This window comes from Lytechinus variegatus, chromosome 4 (assembly GCF_018143015.1).
Source record: "Lytechinus variegatus isolate NC3 chromosome 4, Lvar_3.0, whole genome shotgun sequence".
NCBI lineage: Eukaryota > Metazoa > Echinodermata > Echinoidea > Temnopleuroida > Toxopneustidae > Lytechinus > Lytechinus variegatus.
In genome coordinates this window covers 27641078-27665639 of record NC_054743.1, presented here as the reverse complement: position 1 = coordinate 27665639, position 24562 = coordinate 27641078, and the positions used below count along the sequence as shown (strand labels likewise).

The 24562-nt window shown below is 36.3% G+C and overlaps 1 protein-coding gene across 2 annotated transcripts; it reads left to right on the top strand.

Moving 5' to 3' along the window:
• On the top strand, positions 1 to 24562 carry LOC121413750 (NADP-dependent malic enzyme-like). Of its 2 annotated transcripts, none has more exons than XM_041606679.1 (12): positions 1 to 287; positions 9814 to 9969; positions 11228 to 11428; positions 13413 to 13574; positions 14066 to 14169; positions 14606 to 14715; positions 15873 to 15970; positions 17038 to 17151; positions 21593 to 21704; positions 22189 to 22331; positions 23602 to 23775; positions 24298 to 24562. In XM_041606679.1, the coding sequence occupies exons 1-12, from the start codon at positions 141 to 143 to the stop codon at positions 24547 to 24549; spliced, it is 1773 nt and encodes a 590-aa protein (XP_041462613.1). In that variant the 5' UTR covers positions 1 to 140; the 3' UTR covers positions 24550 to 24562. The 2 variants fall into 2 exon arrangements, with proteins under 2 accessions (XP_041462613.1, XP_041462614.1); XM_041606680.1 differs by lacking the exon at positions 1 to 287 and adding an exon at positions 4268 to 4442.

The window sequence follows — 24562 nt, the reverse complement described above, 5'->3', positions numbered from 1 at the left end:
GCCTAGAGGATCTAGTCTATTTCGTTTTCATCTGAATTTGAAGTTTGATTTTTGGTATTCAGGAGAAAGGCTCTTCATAAACCCTTGGATTTATCACTTCTAGCCATTAGAATTCTAATTTCTGAATATCTTTCATAAGGATGGAAATTATGGCGAGTGTTAGAACAATGTTTAAATCGAGTCGAGTTCTCGTAGGCTGTTGCCGCCGCTATGCTGCCTCTACCTCTGGAGGTGACCAGGCCAGACTTCAGGGGCTGAAGGCTCTCCGGCTTCCGCAGATGAATAAGGTAGTCTGGAGTGGAGAAGAATATCTAACGTAATTGATGGCAGCCACAGCCAGCCAGGCAGGCAAATACTTTGAAGAATACGGAATAGGCCTACATACATAGACAGTAAATTGGGAGATGGAAAGAGCGAGAAGCCAACGGAATTGAATTGAAGAAAATTTAGAGAACTTTTTAGTCTTGTTTTTTATTTGAAGTGAAACTAAACTAAGTTAAAGTCAAGAGTACAGCCAGGGCCCAGGCCAAACGACCAAGTCCAAGATCACCTTTGTAACAACTGGAAACAAAGAGAAATATTTATAAGAGAATAGAGTAGCCTACGTTCTAATACTTTATAAAATCAAGTATTTTTTCATAAAGATGAGGTAAAACAGGGACTTTATAAATAGGGCCTATATGATCAGGATGTAAATGATTTGTGAAAAATAACATGATTAAGCAAAAGTTTAAATTATAGCTAGGATATCCGATTTTGATTTAATTTTCAGTGTATATTATGTTTGCCCCTATTTTTATCAACTTGTTTAACCTTTTTAGGACTTTTTTGTAATTGTTTGAAGATATGCTTTTTCTTTCCTTAATTGCCTACGCCCCTCAATATTCCATTTGTCTATATTAAGATCTACTTGTAAACTCCATATAAACATGAGTCATATACTCATTGTTAGCTTAGGTCGTTGTAACCTTTCACGTAATCCTGGCTGTGTGACTCGATCTCAGTGTGATTGTATTTCCTATGAAAAATCTTTCTGAAACTTTTTTTGAGGATGCACTGTTTCAAGAATGAATTCCTTATATATATGGTGAGACTACCACATATCGACCACCTCTTTTGAAACCGACCACCTTGCGCGCATTAAAATTATTGCGTATTACAAACGATACGCGCGGGAGTGTAGGCGCAGTGTCCATAGAAACGGTAAGAATCGATTTTACAAGAAAAAAAGAAGCAACAAAAACTAAAAATTTAGTAGAATTAATCAAAATTGTATTGACCAGACCCAAACCCCGCTGAAAAACCAAGAAATCCGATAGGAAACGGCTTTAGAACAAATACCCGTCATCAGACGTCGAATCATGAGCTGGAGCTCGCAATGGAAGTAGTGGGTCGATCATTTAGCATGTTTACATCATAGAACTGATTTAGAAGAGTAAAAAAATCGCCACCGCGTCAAAAATCGGCTGTAAACTTAGTGTATTGCGGGTGGTCGGTTTCATAAGACGGATGCAAATGTAAAATTGTCCTTTTTGTTGTTCGTCGATATATACGCGGATTGAATCGGAGGCGCCGTGCGAAACATGGGAATCTGATCTGCTTAATTTTCTGCACAAATGAAACGAAAACTGGGTAAAATTGATGAATATTTTCGCAGATATGATGCTTAGAAGATTAGGTGGTCGATAACGGCTAGTTCCAACTATACGCTCCATAGACCCTCACAATTCATGTAGTATACGGCTTGTGCATCAAGAATAATTTTATGTGATGATGACTTTATTGATTGTCTTGTCTTGGTCTATTGTGTCTAAAAAGAGTTGAAATCTCATTCTATTGTGAAGCAGGTTGACCATCCTGGGTCACAATTGTTCATGTAGTTTTAACTCAAGACCCCTTATGAACCATGACAGTAAAATATGTCCTTTAGGCCTGATTTTTTTTCTATAATGAGGAGAGCATCTGATATTCAATAGTCTCTACCAGGATTGCTAAATATTGTTTTGAAAAACTATGCATACCTAATTCACATAACATTAAGAGCTCTTGCTGAAGTTTATTGCAACATAGGAAGTTTATTATAATGTAAAAGATTTTCCCACAGATTTGATATACCGGTAAATATTTACCTTGTAGGATGGGGGGGGGGGGAGGGGGTGCATGTCAGAACATTTAAAGGTCAAGTCCACCTCAGAAAAATGTTGATTTGAATCAATAGAGAAATATCAAACTAGCACAATGCTGAAAATTTCATCAAAATCGGATGTGAAATAAGAAAGTTGTGCCATTTCAAAGTTTTGCTTATTTTTAACAAAATAGTTATGTGAACGAGCCAGTTACATCCAAATGAGAGAGTCGATGATGTCACTCACTATTTCTTTTGTTTTACATTGTTTGAATTATACAACATTTCAATTTGTATGAATTTGACAATTAGGACCTCCTTGTCTGAACCACAAAATGTTAAAATAATGGAATTCCACGTGTTCAGGGAGGAATGAAACTTCATTTTACATGACAATGACAAGAAAATTAAAATATTTCATATGATAAGATACAAAAGAAATAGTGAGTGAGTGATGTCATCGGTTCCCTCATTTAATACTGACTGAGATGCGCATATAACTGTTTTGTGAAATGATGCGAAACTTTAAAATGTCATAACTTTCTTATTTTACATCCGATTTTGATGAATTTTTCAGTGTTATGCTTGTTGAATTTTTATCATTTTATTCAAATCAAGTTTTTGTTGGGGGGGACTTGTTCTTTAAGCTCATAAAATGTTTTCATGTTTTTAAACTTGTTTTTATTATGTACTATTCGAGGGCCCCACTGGAGACCATTTTATTGCCCAATGGGCTACCCTGGTTAAATATACAGTACCGGGTATTGGAATAAATGTAACAAAAATAATAAATAAACATTTTATTTTGATCTGCATTTTCTCAACATACATGCATCATTTAGGAATGAATGTGAAACTATTTGTTGTGACACTGTTTCACTTTACCATCAAACTATCTTTGTCCAAACAAACAACATGTTTAAATATGTAAGTGTTCATTTCCAGAAATTAGTCTTTGAGTTAACCTTTATATTTTAATAAAATATGGATTTAAGGTTTTTTAAAAGTAAATGTAAAAGTAAATGTCGTACCGTAAAAAGCTATAATAAAAACCTACATTTTCATCTTTGGTTTTTTTCATTCAGAGACTCGTTGCAGAAGGGTTATTATTGTGGTTACTTTTTCATCAATTCAATTCTTTATTCCATTATCATTCAAAACATAATACAAAGTAATATAAATCAGAGACAATTTTACAGATGAACATTCTTACTTCGTAAAAAAAACAGTATGAAATTGAGGGGGTTCGCTAGAAGCAAAGCTTGTAAAGTGTTGATCCCCCTTGGAAAGGAAAGAAATGTTGTTGACTTATTCATATATGTGTATATATACAGGAAAGAAAAAAGAGAAGGAAAAAATGTTAACTTCCTTTTAAGTTCATTGCAGAGAGATTGTGGTAACTTTTGAATCAAATTTGAACTTCCTTGGAATTCATTTTGATAGGCTGTTGAGCATTGTTACTGTGGTACATGTAGATACCATATGAGGGTAAATTTACTATGATTAAACATTCATGCAGCAGGTATGGTCTGAATTTATTGTGAATTACATGTGCATTTAATTCATTAGTACTAGTACTTGGTCTATGTACATTGGTTGCGGGATTGGTTGTTCTGCAAATCTGTTGGCTCCACTCAGGAGAAATTTCAAAAAGTAAAAAAAAAAAAAAAAAAAAAAACTCAGCCTAACAGAAGGTTTTTAGCAATCTTCTTGATTAGGTGCATGTTCTGTAGGTTATAGACTTGTTTATTGGGTAAAATGTATAAAAAGAGCAAGTAGAAATATGTGAGTATCAATGACAGTATTAAATAAATTTGACCCCATTAACAACAATAATGAAATTTAAATATTGTAGACCTATTTAAAAAAAATCAACTGGATCCAAAACATGATTTCTGGTAAAGTGGGAAAAGATGGCAAATCATTATTCAAGAAACTTAAAATGTAGACACTATTTTAGTTTCCATCATGTATTTTTATTCTGCTGTTACATATTTATGTTTTTAGTGATTTGAATTGCCTTTCGTTGAATACTAATTAAAAGTCTGATTTCATAGACTACGTCCCAGGGGCGTGTTCACGCGGCATGGCGCGATCGATCAGCTGCTTGTGGTGTGCGCACTTTTTGTTTACAAATTGCATTCAAGATAGTTGAATCGAGGACGGGGCACTGACTGAGCCGTGTCTGGGTTAATACTGACTCAAGAAAGTAATTATTCTAACAATGTCTTCGGCACCAAAACATTTCCAAAGGGACCACCTCCAACATTCCAGACATTATGGACCAGATATTTTACGGGATACAAAGCTGAATAAGGTAGATTCACGTACAAACTAACAGTCATATATTTCATTTCGTTTTCGCCGCTGCGTTCAGTGAGCCAACGACATTTTCTACACTGCCTTCGCCAGAGTTCTGGCTGGGTGGGTGATTGGGACGGGTGAGCTCCACTGGAGTGACACGGCACAGCTTACTTAGCTTAGACAGCTGTCTGTTTCGAGGAGTTTTTTAACATTTTTTTTTTATTTCTCCTCGTACACAGACGGCTCGCTATCGTGCAGCCACAATTAGGGGACTTGCAATGCAAAATCCCCCTAGTCTTGAGGACGCAATGATGATGATTTTTTTAGATATGTCTTACATTCTTTCATCATTGACGTCTTGACACTCTCTCCATAACGCCTTCAGCGAACGACCAAAACAAAGATGGATTTCCCCCCAAAATCCATCTTTTTAAACCGAACTAACTAGAAATTTGTTAATTTTATTAATTCTTACACCTTCCTACGCCTAATGCGTAGGAAGGTTTTAAATACTACTTAAAAAAATGTAAAAAAAATGAAGATTTCTTACCTAACTGATGCCGCGTAGACCTCTCGTTCCACATGTAAACAACGGAAATACAATAGCGTCGACCCTTGAACCGCTTATGTATGACGTACTTCCGGAAAGCAATGCCGTCTTAACGAACAATTTAGAGATAAAAAATCTTATTTAACAAATATTAAAATTATTTTGTGATCATAAATAATTTATATATATTGATATAAAATATTTATGATCACAAAATAATTTTAATATTTGTTAAATAAGATTTTTTATCTTTAAATTGTTCGTTAAGACGGCATTGCTTTCCGGAAGTACGTCATACATAAGCGGTTCAAGGGTCGACGCTATTGTATTTCCGTTGTTTACATGTGGAACGAGAGGTCTACGCGGCATCAGTTAGGTAAGAAATCTTCATTTTTTTTACATTTTTTTAAGTAGTATTTAAAACCTTCCTACGCATTAGGCGTAGGAAGGTGTAAGAATTAATAAAATTAACAAATTTCTAGTTAGTTCGGTTTAAAAAGATGGATTTTGGGGGAAATCCATCTTTGTTTTGGTCGTTCGCTGAAGGCGTTATGGAGAGAGTGTCAAGACGTCAATGATGAAAGAATGTAAGACATATCTAAAAAAATCATCATCATTGCGTCCTCAAGACTAAAATCCCCCCGTCCATTGTTGTCTTTAATGAATAAAAATTTTGAAAATTAACGCGACAAAAATGTAAATTAATATTACCTCTTGGCAATAAGTGCCAAAAAACGGAGAAAAATCAAGTTAAAAGGAACAAAAACAGTGACTAACCTCGGCTGTCATGCAAATTCACTTCCCTGTTTTATCTGATCTTAAGTACACAAACATATGGCCACTGAGTCCCCTGTACAGATCGCGCTAGAACTTCGGTCTCTGTATTTGGTGAGTGAAGCCAACGGAGTTCAGCTGAACAACCAACATTACCGAGACCGAAGCTTTTGGTCTAAGCTTAGCTTAGACAGCTGGCAGCCGTCTGTTTCGAGGAGTTTTTAACTTTTTTTTCTCCAAGTACACAGACGGCTTGCTATCGTGCTGCCACCATTAGGGGACTTGCAATGCAAAATCCCCCCGTCGGGGCTCTTCAATTTTTGAAAATTAACGCGACCAAAATGCAATTCCCTCTTGGCATTAATTGCCCCAAAACGGAGAAAAATCAAGTTAAAAGGAACAAAAACAGTGACTTACCTCGGCTGTCGCGCAAATTCATTTCCCCGTTTTATCCGATCTTAAGTACATAAACATATGGCCATTGAATCCCTGTACAGGTCACGGTAGAACTTCGGTCTCTGTATTTTGGTGAGTGAAGCCAACAGAGTTCAGCTGAACAACCAACATAACCAGAGACCGAAGCTTTTGTTCTCGGCACAGCTCAGACGACATCACGATGACCAATGCAGTGGTTTTTAATTGAGTCGTTCGAACGGTTCGACCTCATACAATTGATGCAAGCACATCTGAGTCCAACTTTCAATGGCTGGTTTGATAATCAGCACCAACTTTCTATAAAACTGTAGGCCCTAGGCCTAATGTCAGTCGACATCTAACTTAGATTATCATTAGATCATGTGATTGTAGATGATTGATCTAGATCTATATTATTTCTTTATTTATGAGTCTGTTCAGTTGTTTAGACATGATTTACCCCCAAAATATTAAATAAAAATAATTAAGAAACATGTAGAGTCTAGATCTGTTCCTCTTAAGACTTTACTCTGAACTTCAACTTCAATTCACATCATTAGACAGCTGGCAGCCGTCTGTTTCGAGGAGGTTTTTTAACATTATTTTTTTATTTCTCCAGACTCGTACACAGATGGCTTGCTATATATCTAACAGCCACCATTAGGGGGTTTACAATGCAAAATCCCCCCCGTCAGGGCTCATTGACTTTTGTCTTTATTTCATAAAAATATATAAAAAGAACTTGTCCAAAATAAAGATTTATTATTCCATTTTGGCCTGAAATGCACTAAAACGGGGAAAAATAAACTTATAGGTCAAGTCCACCTCAGAAAAATGTTGATTTGAATCAATAGAGAAAAATCAGACTAGCACAATGCTGAAAATTTCATCAAAATCGGATGTAAAATAAGAAAGTTATGACAGTTCAAAGTTTCGCTTATTTTTAACAAAATAGTTATATGAATGAGCCAGTTACATCCAAATGAGAGAGTCGATGTCACTCACTATTTCTTTTGTTTTTTATTGTTTGAATTCTACAATATTTCAATTTTTACGAATTTGACAATTAGGACCTCCTTGCCTGAAGAACAAAATGGTAAAATAATGGAATTCCACGTGTTCAGGGAGGAATGAAACTTCATTTCACAACGTACATGTAGTATGTCAAATCTTTCATACGTATAGTAGTCCTTGGTGTAAAAAGTGGCATTTTCATTATTTATTTTTTTGCACCATAATTCATATTCCTTGCTAGAAATAAACATGCCAATGAACAGATGATTGGTTTATTGCTTCTGGTGCCAGGAAGTAATTAAAGCACAAAGGAAGGTATTGAATGGATTGTGCTGGTAGTCTGGTATACAGCATACAGTACATATACTTTGATTCTCCACGATATTGCAATTTGTGTCTCTGGAAATATGTACTCTTTATTAAAAAAAGAACAACAAATTCTATTCTTTTATTCAGGTCTGAATTTTTTTAGATTATACTGTTTCAACATTGTAGCTTGATTACAAACCCAGTCGAGGTTCTGCAAAATTTGATGCATGTTAAATGAATCAAAAGTACATGTCTAATGAATTGGAAAAGGTAAAATGGTGAATCCAGGTGAATACATTAATAATCTATTAAAGAAACATAATGCATTTTGGCCTTCGAAAATTGATATGATTTTTGAACGATGAAATTTTATAACTTCATGAAGATTTTGTTAAAGATGGCTCAAAATAAATATACTTGTGTAAATGCCAGGCCTAGTAGATGTACATGTAGATAAAAAAAATATATAGATTTGTGAACAATTTGTTCTCACTTGGTAAGAACTGAATATTGTATCTTGATTGTGGAGTGGATGTGAGCAAATATTGACACATTAACACACACACAGTAAAATATAGATACAGAGGTACAGTATATTTGAAGAATGGATGGGGGGGGGGATATTTTGGACTCGGAGAGAATGGCCGGACCATTCCAAAGTCCAGCTTACTATGAACATGCACTGACTTTATCAAGACAGAACAAGTTACTGAATATCAATTTACAATGGTTTCTTTATTGTTCATTTTGCTGACTGTACATTATTGAATTTAATAGTGTCAGGGTGTAACTACTAAAAACTTATATTTTCATGATATGACAGAAGAAAAAGAGACGTGAAAGTTTGTTGCCTAATACATGTACATGTACAGGCTTTGCAAATTGCCATTAAAAACAAATTTTAATTTCCCTCCTCACTGATAATAACATTACTTGAATCTTTTATCATATTGTATTATTCTGCACATAATTTGAAAAGTGATATTAACAAAGTGTCAAAGTTATTCATGAAATGTATAAACGGAGCAAAACAAAATGGGCACAGGATCTTTAAAGAAGAAGAAAAAGATATGGTTTATAATTTGGTTATTATGGATCACTTTTTATTATATTATGATATAACTGGTGCTATTATAGCACAATTACAATGTAGTTAGTGTTGATTAAAAGTTGTTAAATATTTTTACAACTTTCAATCAACACTTTGTACTTGTGCTGTAATAGCAGTACCAAAGCAGAGTCCCCCAAATACTGTAAATACCCCTACATGTAAAGATGCAATAAAACTGCCAAGTCATTGAGCTGATTTGTTTATAGTGCAAAATACATGTACTTGTATGTAAGTTATGATCAGCATTATCAGTGGACTGTTTCATATAGACATACTGTAATACAGTTTGTATGACAACTTTATTATTAGCCAATCAAATAATGATTTCAGTAGCTTTAAACTGTTTGCAAATAACAAGTTTTATGAAACAGGCCCCAGATGACACCGTGGTCCCATTTTGATCCAAAGTCAAACCCTGTTTGGTTGTTTGCCATTTTCTTTTTAGAACATTTGCAAATTTCTTTTTAGAATGTTTGCAAACCTGTATTGTATATTTTAGAAATCATATCTGCTCCAGATAAGCTCACAGTATACAGTACGATGTGTATACATGTAGTGCTGTTTTTAATCTTCTGAAATAAATAGACTATTTTTGAATTTGCACAATTTGTTGAAGCAAATCCTATTAGATTTTTTTTAAGGTTTAGGAACTCCAGAAAACAACCAAAATTAACATAGTCTGCATTGGTATACTTGATGTTGGGAGCTGAATACAGATGCACAGATCAGCACATTGATTATTAACTTTATTTTCTTTATGAAAAATCAATGAATGCCTCTACAGTAATGTAGGTCACAGGATGCCCCAAATCCACACTATTTGTGTACATGCACACATGGTGTACATGTAGATATGAGATATCTCCCTTTCTCTTCCATGTACAAAACCTGAAAAGCAATTCAGACTTCACTCCCAGGGGTCTGGGTCTCTGGGAACAATTTTTAAAGGGCGGGTGCTAGTTTGGAAAACAAATATTGGAAAGCAAAATATACAGTTTTTCACTGCAAAATGATGATTTTGGTCAAAAGAAATTTACAAGCAAAAATAGAAAAGGGTTTTCTCTTCAAAAACCAACCTGATTTTCAGGGGTACTGCCTATGGTGTATACCATGTGCACCGGCCAACCCGAAAGAAAATCTTGGGGGTGCTTCAGCACCCTTGCTTCCAGGGACCATGTTAACTCCTTAAACTCTCTTAATTGAATAATACAGGGTACAGCATTCACCTTGAGGGAGCGCCAGGCATTGGGTATCCATGGCTTGCTACCACCTGTCATCAGCTCTATGGAGCTACAGGAAGAAAGGATCCTACACAACCTCAAAGATCACAGTCCTCTTGATAAATATGTACAGCTTATGGATTTACAGGTATGTACATAAGTATACATGTAGCTGTGATGTTTCTCTTTGTAATATTTATAATAATATTAGATAGCCAAGACAGATAGCTAAGCGCGATTGGTCCATAGCACGTCACGTGATATGATCAAAATCAATGTATTTTCCCAGCCGGTCCACCTTCGATGAATATATTGACCAACCGGTCCATGAATATATTTTTCTACATGTATGGCGCCCTCTTGTGGATTAGATGTTACCATGCATTATCGGCCTGCCTTGGGTCCTGGACCTGGACTGGGCTCGAACTTAGATTTAGATCTAGGGCTAGGCCTAAACAAAGTTGATTTGATTAGAAAAGGGTCATTTACTGCGTTAGACCAACGTAACTTAGATATCTATAGATCAAGATCTAACGTTAGATCTAAAATAGTTCAATCAATCACTGTGAATATCATAAACACGCTGCGCGCATCGTTAGGCCTTATCTCCATCATTATAGAGGCTATCTAATATAACAGATATTGACTGATGGGATGTGTAAAAAAAAACATTCTTTGGACCACCTAAAGGATTAATATTTTCCCTCGTGATCATATTTTCCCTCAGCGCTGCGCGCTTCTGGAAAATATAACCCCTCAGGAAAATACAAATCCGGCAGTCCAAAGAATGTTTATATTACACACCCCATCAGTCAATATCTGTGATAATATGTCCATCTATATAGCGCAGTTACTATGTGCTTAAACTCAACTGCGCTTTGATAGTTGGTATCATATTACCCCGGCTGTGGGCGAGCTGCCATATCAATAGGCGCTAAAGCGTTCAAGGAATAAATACTGCGGGGTACCCATTCACCTCACCAGGGTCGAGTGCAGCACAATGTGGATAAATTTCTTGGCGAAGGAATTTATGCCATGGCTGGGATTTGAACCCCTGACCCTCTGTTTCAAAATCCACAAACTAATCCACTGGGCCACAATGCTAATGACACACTAATATTTAGTGTGTCATGTTTAAAATATATACTAGTATTCATCTCTTTCATCTTGAACACAAGTACTGGTACATGTATACACTTTTTATTTCCTCTTTGAATGTTGACCCCTCCCCCCACAGATCCAGTAAAAGGTTTAAAATTGGTAAATCATTCCTTCAGCTCTCCCTGTAAATAGAGTGCTTTTTTGTACTACATATTAAAGCCTACTGATTCATTTTTACAAGTATTTTCATTTTCAATGGATAATTTGACTTGAAACTACAAATTTTTGTATTTTTTTGTCCGTAGGATCGTAATGAGAAGCTTTTCTACAGGGTCTTGTGTAATCACATCACAGATATGATGCCCATCGTGTATACGCCCACTGTTGGGTTGGCATGCCAACGGTATGGCTACATCTTCCGCCGACCGAGGGGGCTCTTCATTACCAAGTACGATAAGGGACATGTCCGGGACATCATCGCATCCTGGCCAGAGCAAAACGTGAAGGTAAACACTCTTTTAAGAAAATTACAAAAAAAGTATTCAAAACCTTCAAATATAGTTGAAATGGAACTTAAGAGCAAAAGAGGTACACGAGTGTACCGGTAATCAAGGTAAAGAAAAATGTTATTTATTTGTATTTCATAATGCATGATAGAATATGAACAACTTTGAAAGGTCTTTGGATATCATTTCTCTGATGGCGCTGCATGTGTCTCCATCATCTATTTTAAGTACCCAGTTACATGTAGGTTAATGTACAAATGTTAAAAATCAGTTGATGCTATCTGGTGTGAATATGAAACCTTTGGGTACTCATTTAGAACACACTCAAGCATGTATATGTGTACATTTACTGTATAACCATTTAAGCTGTTGCCTACTAAAGTGCAGATATTATGGGAAGTCTTTATAGCTCAGATTACTCTTAGAAACAAGTGTTATGATATCAATACACGTTTGTATGGGATGTCTGCAGAGTGGACAAAGACCTATTACTACTTCACGAAACTGTTCCCTCAATCCTGCTTCGCGGAACTGTCACAAGCTCAGCTCTAGGTACCCAATAAAATGTGGGTGCTTTCATAAAACTGACACGCATTTCTATTGTCCGTGAAAATTTGACAGTTTGGAAAAAAAAATTGACCCTTAGACTCTGCAGAGGGATTGCTGCATTATTTTGCTAGGAATCAAAGTTCGAAATAAGGACATAAAATCAAATTTATTAAGGACATCAAGGCACCTTGTTGACATTTGAGCAGTTAGCAGATAAGACAGCTTTAGTAATTAACCATTGTTTTAATGATAACATGATTATTAATGAGTTTGTCATCCAGCTGTGAGAATACTTGCGTTGATAAGCGATTACATACATATATACCTTACATATATAAAGGTGTTTACCTTTTGTGTTGTCAGTCCATACTATTGTATGACTACCGGGTATGTGGTAATGATTGTTATGTACAGTAGCCACTACATGTAAATATAATCTACAACTACTAGTTCTGTATCTATGGTGAAATTTAAAATGTTAAACGTATTTCCTATAATTTCTTTTAAGCAGTTTTTTTGTTAAAGCTCTAGGTAGGCCTATTTACAAAATTATTCTGTGGAATGTTTCTCTCTCTGGATTCTGATGAATTGTCACATATAGAAAATTCATGATTGATCTAATTGAAGTTTTGTATCTAGATATTTGTGGCAAAAGGTGTACTATGTAATAGGTACTGTTTGAAAGAAAAGGTTGAATGGTTTGTAATATCCAGTTTCACCAGTTTTCATTATTTTTCATTTTTCCTCCTGTTTCCTAAATTCCTATCCATAATCACCTGTTTGACCTCGTGCATCCTCTTCTACCGCCCACATCAGGCAGCCTTTTCTTAAAAACAGTGATCATTAATCGAAAATAGAACAATGACAGGATATACATGTATGTATTGTATCAAATGAATTGGAAATAGAGAGGCAAAAACAGGATGCTCGTTGTCCTTCCCCTGGTTCTTCCAACAAATATACACGACTCCCTCCATTCTGAGCAATTCTTTTATCTATTTTCTCTAAGATCACTTTTGTTCATAATATATTTTGTATATCCTGAGCACGTGTACATGTGGATACCTGTGTTGATATACACCTTAGACTAAGAATTCTGTATTTATATCGGCCATTATATTTATCATGCACATAAATAGGCCTATATGCTCCTCAATGAATAATGTACAATGTAGTTTGCAAGTTGTAATCTAAATTCTTGCCCAGTTTTATGGGATCCTTCAAAAAAAAAAGATGAGCAAAGTTTGTTTTAAAAATTATCGATCAGTATTGATTAAACTGATGATACAAATATCTTTAAATATTGCTTAACATTCATCACCTTCAACTTGTTCATCTGCGCTTTATTTAATTTCTACTGGCTCTGAGCTGATACTGTGTACTTTCTGATCTTATTAATAAGTTTAGCTTTGTCTTCTTCTTTATTCTATTCCAGGCTATTGTCGTTACTGATGGAGAGAGAATCCTAGGCCTGGGTGATCTAGGCTGTTATGGTATGGGTATTCCTGTGGGTAAACTAGCTCTGTATACAGCCATTGCTGGTGTACATCCTTCACAGTGTCTACCTGTCATGATCGATGTCGGAACAGACCGCCAGGTATTGCATGATTTTGCCTTACTCAAAGTGATGAAAATACTTTTATAAAAAAGACAGGATACGCAAGTACAGGGCCACCAGTTACGGGGGAAGAAAAAAAATAATTTTCTGGAAAAACTGATTAATGATAAAAGTTAAGACAGCCATGCCCACTGTTTTTTTTTTGGTCAGCTTCACCTTCAAGATATCACATCAATTATCCCAATTACGGTAGGCCTACATATTTATGATTTTGTAGATTATGTTGAAATGAGAGAGTTAGAAGGATCTGGGGGTACTCACAAGTGATAGAAATCCTAGCTATTTTCTAATTTATAATGTCAGCAGCTACATGTATTTTTATTTATCATAATGAAAGATTTGTATGGAATATATTTGATGAATTATTGTAAAGCACATTACACATAATGTATTACATCATGTAAATGTAATTTTATTCATTACATTTTTCACTTTTATTAAGTTAATCTCTTTCTGGTACATTACTCCAGTCACTACTTGACGATCCACTCTACATTGGTTTGAAGGACAAGCGGGATCGATCTGAAAACTATGACCAACTTATTGATGAATTCATGGAGGCAGTGGTTGAAAGGTAATTGTCAAGATCTTCGCCCCTGTAACACAAAGTTAAGCTCCTTATCGCTTATTGAATAATGATAACTGATAGGATTTTTAATGCACCAAATCCTCTGTGCAGGGTGCCCAAGATGCAGATGGCCTATCAAGTTCATCGTTGCATGTGCATTTTGCTCAGTAGGCTGACTAGGAACTAATCAGAATTGTTTTCTGTAATTAATAATAATAATAGTCAGTTCTTGTATTGCGCATAACACATTATGAATAACGTCTCTAAGCATTTGAAAATCTTAACTGAATCATGTCCTTGTTATTATAATACTCAATGATACATGGGTTGACTTCTTTATTCCAAATAAATCAGGCAGTTCAAATATTTGAAAATCTTAACTGAATCATGTCCTTGTTATTATAATACTCAAGGATACATGGGTTTTACTTCTTGTTTTTAGGTATGGACAGAATTGCTTGATCCAGTTTGAAGACTTTGCCAACAACAATGCGTTCAGGCTTCTTGAGAAATACCGCAACAAGTACACTGTTTTCAATGATGATATACAGGGTAAGCTTTGATCCAACACTTACCTCTTAACATTATAAAGTCACCAATGTGCACCACATAACACACATACATTCCATTTATGGCAGGTGAAGAAGAGTCATTAAAGCGGATATCTCACTGGATTTGTAACAAGTTTGCAACTCTAAATTTTGCTACAATTAGTTGTTTAGTTCCAGAGATGTCTCCTATAAATTAAAGAGTCACCTAGTTGCTGCAAGAGCTTAAAAAGTTCAAGATTATGCACTTGCCCTGGTTGTTTTTTGTTGTATTTTTCTATCCCTGTATCTGGTGCAACTATTGCGGAATTCATATCCAGTGTATCCATATTATTGTTGATAAGCTGAATCAGGTAGATTTATTTGCGACAGTGATTTTATTGTTTTGCATCGCATGATGCAAATCAGACCGAACCAATTGATCCATTGATGGATTGATTTTATTTATGCATTCACACCAGAGATAATTATACAAGGTAACATATTCAAATGTGTCACAAATCAGTAATACAATAGTGATTATATTAGCAATGAAAATAAATATCAACAATATGTATTATTCATTGAACACAATGGCAGTCTCATGCATTCTGGATTCAGGTGGGTGTTTCATAAGCTGTTCAAAAGTTACAAATGACTTGATGCACGACTGGTGATCCTTTTTAATACGCCAGCAGATAAGGGTAGCTTATTAAGCACTTATGAAAGAACATGTTCCAATCGTTGGTAAAGTCATTCTAATTTAATTAACAAATACACTCCTGTCAGGTCCCTTGGTTCATCCAACTCTGGTTTCTTAGTTGTTCCCAAATCTGCTAAGACATGGGGGGGCACGGGCTTTTACTCATGCTGTCCCTGTTCAGTGGAATGACCTTCCCCTGGTTATCCGTGACTGCACTTCCATTGACATATTTAAATGCTACCTTAAGACGCGTCTGTTCAATGCTTCCTATTCTTAATTCCATGATTTATCTCTGTATTTGTACTATTCTCTATCTTTCTTTTACTGCGCCTTGAGCACTCTGCAGAGTGGATTTGGCGCATTACAAATTACATTTAGTATTATTATTATAACTTTATGAACAGCTAATGCCCACCTGGTTTGTGAGATGGTCTCAAGCTAATCACTCTTGATGTGTTTTGTTATATGGATCTCTACAGGTACAGCATCAGTGGCTGTTGCAGGGTTACTTGCTAGCTTGAGGATCACCAAGACAAAGCTTAGTGAGAATAAATTCCTTTTCCAGGGTGCCGGTGAGGTAAGAATTCTTAGATTGTAAAATCTTGTTTAGAAATAGTTTGATCATGTATATATCATGTTACTCTGGTATTCAAATATTCAAACCTTGGAAATTTAATGTGTTCTAAAGGTGTAAATTGATATGATCCTCACGGTGGTAACAACATATCTTATTTTCTACTACTATATCTTAAATAATGAAACAAATAATTGAAATTTTTTATGAAAGATTAATCTGAAAATCAATGAGAGTTGTTTGTGAATTTTTGGTGGACTTCACTTGGCCTGAGTTCCCTTCTACTAGAGCTTCACGTGTGTTATTAAAAGTTATTTGTAATTTGATATAAATGCATAAAATCAAACTATAAAAAAGGTATGTAAGTCGGAATTGTATGGTCAAAGCCCTGTGTTTTATTGCCATGTTAAGAATAATGAAGTAAAAGTTCAACTTTATCTTCAGAATGTATGTCTGACTCTGCTTATGTTGAATCTCTTTGATCAGAGAACTCTGTTGTACTTAGGCAAAATTTGACTTAGAAGATATCATTAACACACATTTTGCATATTCTGGGGCCCATTTCATAAAAAGTTACGACTGTAGTAACTTTGCCAATATGGTAACTACCATGGCAACAGGGCTCAGCAGCCAATCAAAATTAAGGTAGCCATGGTAGTTACCTTAATGGCAAAGTTACAACAGTTGTAACTCTTCATGAATCAGGCCCCTGGTCTGAAATAATGTTCAAATTAAACAAGTATTTTTTATGGAGATTGACCTATGCAGAGTCTACAAGCTCTGCTTCTACTTTTAGTGCCATATTTCTCATGTTTTCTATATCATGTGTAATCTAGTTAAAGATTTTTTTTTATTTTAGATATTTGTCAATTTTCCTCAATCCTCGTGTACCATTTTTGTGATATTGTTATGCTGTTTAAACTTTTAACTTCTTGACACATGAGCGATACAAACACTTGAACTGAACTGGTTCAGCGTAACAGTTATTAAGAGCTTGAAGACTGTTGTTCTGTGAATTGTGATTTTGCTTATTAAAATACAGAGTTAATGATATTTTTTTATCCCTATAGGCCTCATTAGGTATAGCTGATCTTATAGTCAACGCCATGCAGGAAGAAGGGCTCAGTGTAGAGAATGCTAGACAGAGGATCTGGCTTGTGGATTCTAGAGGTCTGATTGTCAAGGTAACCAGTTACTTAACATGTTATTTAGAGTTTGCTCCTGTAAATACACCCAAAGGCCCTTATTCTCAAAAGAGGTTTCAATTGTAACTTGGTACAAAACCATGGATTATACAGATTCTGTGTATGTAATAACTTTTATTGAGTCGCTGCCATAAAACAGTAGATGGCAGGTTTGAATCCCACTGGTTCCAATTTTTTCTGACTTATGATTTATGAATTTCATACAGATCGAGCATACTGATCTTATGATTTTCATTACAGATCGAGCATACTGATCTTAAACAAATAGGAGTAATGCCGAAAAATTGTTAAACAAATTAACTTTAACTCATTGAGTGCTTCGTGCACGCTACGTATCCTACTATAACATGCCACACTCTTGCTCGCACGCCCACTATTGATTGCTTTGTGCTTGCATTGTTTCCTACCCTCGCCTGCTTCGTGCATGACTGCGCACATTCGGAATTCCAATCATTGTTACGCCGTTTTGCATTGTATTGCGCATCGCATGCACGCTGTAATTAGCACTATTGTGTGCAGTGCGAACTCTGCTTTCTGACAGATCAACTTACGCGGTTTACATTCGACTTTTTCGAGAGTATTTCTACATTTTTTACAAGATATGGCTCCGCCTCTGAGAGGGAAGAGACCTAGGTTTTTTTATCCATACAAAATACTCCACAAAATGGAACTACTTGATACAGCTCATATTTTAGCGGTAAAGATAATAACCAATCCATATGTAACACGCGGAAACTGATGCAGAAAGATGACACACGACACCATTCCTTGTGTTTCGGTTCGTTTAATATCGATGAGTCGTTATATACAAAATTCCACAATTTCCAAGTACAGGAACAAAAGATAAAGAAATAAAAAAACCCCCCTGGCACTCTGGCCTAGAGGACCATATTATTTCCTCTCCGAAACACCTCACCCGCTACACGAATGTCATGTCAAATACCTATAATTCTGACCCGAAAATGAAGAAGCCTCTCTGCCTGCCCCATGAATGGGGTGCAGTGCAGGAGTGAATTGCAGCAAACTCCTCTCTCCCTTTTATGCAGTCATCACTCTCCATTCACAGATGCTAAGCCTTGACCATAATGATCTACGTCATACAAGCTCATAGCTCTGGAATGTGATGTTTTGACCCAAAGACCATTCAGCATCACTCTTACCCAGAAAGAGTGTGAATCATACTTCCTAAAAAGCATGAAGATTGTTTAACATTTCTATTTTTTTACTACTTCTTGTGCACTTCCTCTAAAGGCATCTATTACTTACAGATGAATTATTAAGAGTAATGAAAATATATGAATTTTCAATAAACAGTTCATTTTGACCTGTTACATACTCCCCTACTTAATTGAGTGACGTCCCGGCACTCACTATACCAAAATTATTACAAAAATTAAAGTCCTACTTAAAATAACACTACCTGGAGATGCTTGTTCCCAGTTACAGAACAAATCAATTTACAATTAATCATGGCACTAAATATATAAAGCCAGTAATCACCCGATACAGAATATAAAAATCTCGGCAATAACACGGTATTGGCGAACCCGCACCACTAATACGAACTTCCTGGTCTCGTGACGAGAATAAACACAGAAAACATATCTAGTGCAAAAACTCAACTGTTTCAGTTTTCAAGTACACTCCATATTATGTAATACTAGTCTCATGTTGAGGTTCCTAGCATTGAACATTCCAAGTGCTTCCTAACTGATCCTAACAGCTCCAGAGTTTATACCAACCAATTGTTTAGTTATCGACATAAACCTTCACAATCCATGTATCTCAACGAATAACAGACCATTATATAATTATAGCCAGTAAAATCAATCACTACAATGTCATCCTTAAACCTCCAAAAATATACCTACTTATACTTTAAGCCAATTCAAACTGTTAAAGAATTACAAGACAATAAACAAATAACAATTACTAGATGTTTCCCCAAATCTTAGCAATTTCAAATGGAACAATGGTATACCAATATAACACACTGAAAAATCTCATAACTTATGACTAATTCTCTCAACTACCACTGCGTCCTTTCCGGCCTCGAAGGTTAACAGAAAAACAAAGGTAAAGAGAAAAACCTTACTGCCCCAATAGTCACTCCAGTATCCCTCTAATGCAATCCCGGTCTCAGATTGAGGTTCTCGAAATTAACATTGATACTTTATCCTGACTAAACCTAGCAGTACTCCTAGCCAAATCCCAGTTACAAATCAGAAAGATCAGCATATTACAATATGATAACCATTATAACACACAGACACATGAAAGTAAAACACTTTCATCAACACGTGGGCTCCCCTACTTTTTCCAAAGTAGCCCCTAAAACTATCAAATACACATTCTGGATCAAGCAATTAATTAACATTAATTCACGCCATAGCTTAATTAAACCGAATATTAATCAAGATCCAAAACAAAAATTAAAAAGTTAACAAACTTCAAGTATCAGACAAAGAAACGCCTCAACTATTCATAGTTAATCATGTTTGCCAAACCCAGAGCTTCTCTGCACATACTGTACTCCCTCCTATCAACATATAAAATACTGGTGTCTCTGGCTTCCTACACCCCAATGTGTGGTTCCCATCCAACCAGCCAAAATTACATAAGGGGGCATGGACTGTTCCAAACCACAGCATTACCATGACAACACAAAACTAATCTTCAACAGTACTCAGTATTCCCTTGACCAAAGCCATTTGGTCTGAAAACTCTTACAGGGTATCTCTTAAAATACCTTCCCACTAGTATTAGTCCCTATTAAATACACTTGTAGCCCCACATTATTTTAAACCAAACTACATTTTGGCTACAGCATTCACACTATGCACACACACAAATACATCTTAAACAGTGTTAAAGCTACGTTCATATTTACAAATCAAGATGTCCACGGATGAGCTCCTCAGATTGTCAGGGTTTGAACTTGGTTGTATCCAACGACGAACATCGATCCTGCTGACAACGCCACTTGTAACACGAGGAAACTGATGCAGAAAGATGACACACGACACCATTCCTTGTGTTTCGGTTCGTTTAATATCGATGAGTCGTTATATACAAAATTCCACAATTTCCAAGTACAGGAACAAAAGATAAAGAAATAAAAAAAAACCCCTGGCAATCTGGCCTAGAGGACCATATTATTTCCTCTCCGAAACACCTCACCCGCTACACGAATGTCATGTCAAATACCTATAATTCTGACCCGAAAATGAAGAAGCCTCTCTGCCTGCCCCATGAATGGGGTGCAGTGCAGGAGTGAATTGGAGCAAACTCCTCTCTCCCTTTTATGCAGTCATCACTCTCCATTCATAGATGCTAAGCCTTGACCACAATTATCTACGTCATACAAGCTCATAGCTCTGGAATGTGATGTTTTGACCCAAAGACCATTTAGCATCACTCTTACCCAGAAAGAGTGTGAATCATACTTCTTAAAAAGCATGAAGATTGATAAACATTTCTACTTTGTACTAATTCCTGTGCACTTCCTGTAAAGGCATCTATTACTTACAGACGAATTATTAAGAGTAATGAAAATATATGAATTTTCAATAAACAGTTCATTTTGACCTGGTAAGATAATAACCAATCCATATAATGAGGACACCATTATAAGGGGTATGAAATTTCCTACAACTTTACTACACAATATTTTGTGGATAAACTAATCGTTAGAGAGTTACAAGCAATTGGAATCATGACTATTGAAAGGAGTGAATACGACTCGCGATCCCAAAATCAATGTGGCACAGGGGGGTTTTCTGTCTGGCACAGGGGATTAGCACTGTGGCGTTGGGTTAGTAGTGTGCGTGGCATGTTAAGAGTTAATTCCGTTGTGTACACTGAGAAAAGTCCAATTATAAATGCACGCTTTTGGCAAAGGGTGCTTGAGTCATGAGTGATAATAAGAGAAGTCTGTGTAGTTCATGGTTTTGTACCATGGTACAATTGAAACCTTGATAATATGAGCCCCAATGAATATACTAATAGTATGTGTTTGGTAAATAGCCACTTGGTCCACACCCACTTTGTCTACTTTCTATATACATCTCCTATATATTGCATTATACTAGTTTCTCTACTAACCATATTTTGATCTATAAACATTGCCATTTAGACCATATTTTGGTCTAATTTCCATTTAGGCTATACCCATTCTTTCTAATCCACTGCATCTAGATTTTGCTGTCTAAATTTTGATATAATGTAACATTATTCTTTGAACTGCTGTATTGCTAATTTTTGTGTAGGCCTACAGATATTTTCGTGAATGGCTTCGATCCCAACATTTTTGCAAGTTGTTGACTTTGCGATCACAAAAATAACAGCTTGCACAGTGTGTGACGTCTGTGTAAAATATCCATTGAGACAAACTAAATTTTTTTAATGATTGCTTGTACAGGGTAGGCCTTCTGGCGGTATCTCGGACCACAAAGCTCGCTACGCCCATGAACACAAACACATGACAGATCTACCTGAAATAGTCAACGCAGTCAAACCAACTGTACTTATTGGTAAGTTAAGAAAGTGTTAAGCCTCTCCTCCATGACCGTCCAGATGTGCTTTTTACAGGGGTCCTTAAGTCATAGAAAATTAATTATTTTTAAACAATTTTGGTGTTGTTTTATAAAGGATTACAGTATCTTCCTGAAAATTCATCTGTAATAAGGTCAGCTGCCCCAAGGTGCTAAAAGCATGCAAGAAAGAAACTCTATCATTGAGTAATTATTAATACAGCCATTCAAATTCCCAAAATATCTTCAGTGATTAGCACCTTAATGATGGGTCATGTTCTTTTCAACATTTTTTTTTTTGGGGGGGGGGGTTAAAACCAGCTTGCTAATGAGGAGTCTTTTGGCTGATGCAAGTTTTACATGAAAAAAAATATCACTCATTAAACTTTCAAGCTATTTATACTAATTATCCCTATTATTATTTGATCATTGTGATTACCTTCTGATAAGTTTGGATTTTTAACTTGTTACCGTGTCATTCTAGGTGCTGCTGCGATCAGCGGCGTCTTCACACCTGATATCCTCAAGGCTATGGCATCCTTCAACAAGCGCCCCGTTATCTTTGCTCTGAGCAACCCCACAAGCAAGGCTGAGTGCACTGCAGAACAAGCCTATACACACACCAATGTAAGTACACATTCAATACTGGTGGGTGTTTCATAAAGATGTTCAGAAGTTAAGAGCAACTTAAAGAACGACTGGTGATCCTTACGCGCTAAACCATCGCCAATGAAAATTTTGGTATAGACCATTTACCACAAGTTCTTAAAGTCGCCCTTAACTTATGAACAGCTTTATGAAACATCAACCAGGGCCCCGTTTCATAAAGCTGTTCGTAAGATACGGATGACTGTACGCACGACAGGTGATCCTTTCTTGTGTTATGCGATATCCCTATGTAACTGATGTAGCGCCTAAGTACAGGTTTCAGTCGTGCATAAAGTTGTGCGTAACTCTACGAACAGCTTTTTGAAACACCACCCTGGGAGGTGTTTCATAGAGCTGTTTGTAAGTAACGAGCGACATTAGGAACGATTGGTGATCCTTTCTCGTGGTAAATTATATACAACATATTTCCATTGGTGTTGATATAGCTCCTAAGAAAGGATCCCAGTCATTCGTAAAGTCGCTCTTAACAGCTTTATGAAACACCTACCAGGGCTTGATGATCACCTCCTTAGAAAGGCCACCTAGGGACTGTTTCACAAAGCTGTTTGTAAGTTACACTTGACTTTACGATCAACCGATGATCCATTCTCGTGGTAAATGATTGACCTAGTAGCTCTTAAGAAAGGACCACCAGTTATTCGTAAAGTTGTTCTAATGTAAGAAAAGTATTATATAACGGCCATCTGACCATTGAGGTCCCTTGTTTAGCCTGTCATTAAAATGGGGTGATGCAGGACAAAATGTGGCCATTAGGGCCACTATCCTTTTGTGAGCCCTCATTCTGAAAATGTTCCAGTTTTGTTCCAATACTACTTCAGTGTACCATGGGTTTGCACATTTTGCTATGGGCCGAGTCTGGGACATGTATAAGACTCCTTGTGTGAGAAGGTATTATGCATTTGCCATTTTCAGAAGAAGTCTTTTTCGGCAATTCCATAAAATTTCTATACCGTGGAATTGTTTCATTAAAAAACGTTTTATGATTCGAAGCTACTGAGATCATTCAACTTCAATTGGCTGATAGAAAACTTGAGTAGAAGAAATAACCAGTTGTCTCACGATGTATCAAACATAGTAGGAGAGCCATCCTGGATGAACCTCTTCCACATCATCGATTGAAAACTTGTTCTAGAAATTTTGTATTTGTTATTCAACAAGTCTGACAATTGACGTCTTGACCAACTCACATACATTTGCATTTATAATACTCCTATCTTTCCTCACATAGGGTCAGTGTGTGTTTGCCAGTGGAAGCCCCTTTGATCCGTTCACTTTACCCAACGGGAAGACACTGGTACCAGGACAAGGCAACAATGCTTATGTCTTTCCCGGTGTAGCTCTTGGTATCATCGCCTTTGGGATCAGGCATGTCAGTGACTCGATCTTCCTTGAGGCAGCAAAGGTAGGAATTCAAACTCTGTCCATCGTTACCACGTCTGTCATTTTGTCTACAGATGGCGTTGAAAAAAATCTTACAAATCACTTTATTCAATGTTTTTGTGACTGTTGACCAATAGGGGAGCTAATTCTGTCCAAAAATGTCCTGTCTGAATTCTGATTTTTATGGATAGTTAGAAACTACTTAATAATGTTTTTGTCTATAAGAATTCTTGTATATATGCCTCAAACATTGACCTACATCAATTTTTTTTTCAGACAGTTAATTTCCAATGTTGCCAACTCCATTTCTTTTAGATAGGGTCCTTTCAGCAAAATTAGGGAATTGATAGCACATGCAGTTGAACGATTGAACTCCTTTAGGGGGTGCTTCAAAATTTAAAAGAAATAATGTTTTGACTACAACTTACACATAAAAATTGAAGAAAATCAAAACTTATTAATTAGTCAAATGAGATAGCTTGCTATAACCTGATTGTAGAACAACCCATAATCCTATCTGTTCTATCCAACACATTTATTCCAGTGCATTGCCAATTTAGTGACCGAAGCTCACCTCGGCGAGGGACGTGTCTACCCCCCTCTTGAAGATGTGAGAGAAGTATCCGTCCAGATCGCGGTCCGTGTCGGTGAGTACGCTTACGGGACCGGTATGGCGTCCAAGTACCCCCGGCCAGACAACATGGAGGCGTACGTAAGGAAATGCATCTATGACTACGAGTACGAGTCATTCACGCCTGATTACTACGACTGGCCCAACACCGAGTCCAAGTACTAGGTGATAACCTCTG

What these genes read in the sequence shown, in the direction of transcription:
- LOC121413750 (XM_041606679.1), top strand. Translation starts at nt 141, where the DNA reads ATGGAAATTATGGCGAGTGTTAGAACAATGTTTAAATCGAGTCGAGTT. An exon ending in GGCTTCCGCAGATGAATAAG is followed by an intron (nt 288 to 9,813) that starts GTAGTCTGGAGT and finishes TGAATAATACAG; the next exon opens with GGTACAGCATTCACCTTGAG. An exon ending in AAGCCTATACACACACCAAT is followed by an intron (nt 22,332 to 23,601) that starts GTAAGTACACAT and finishes TTCCTCACATAG; the next exon opens with GGTCAGTGTGTGTTTGCCAG.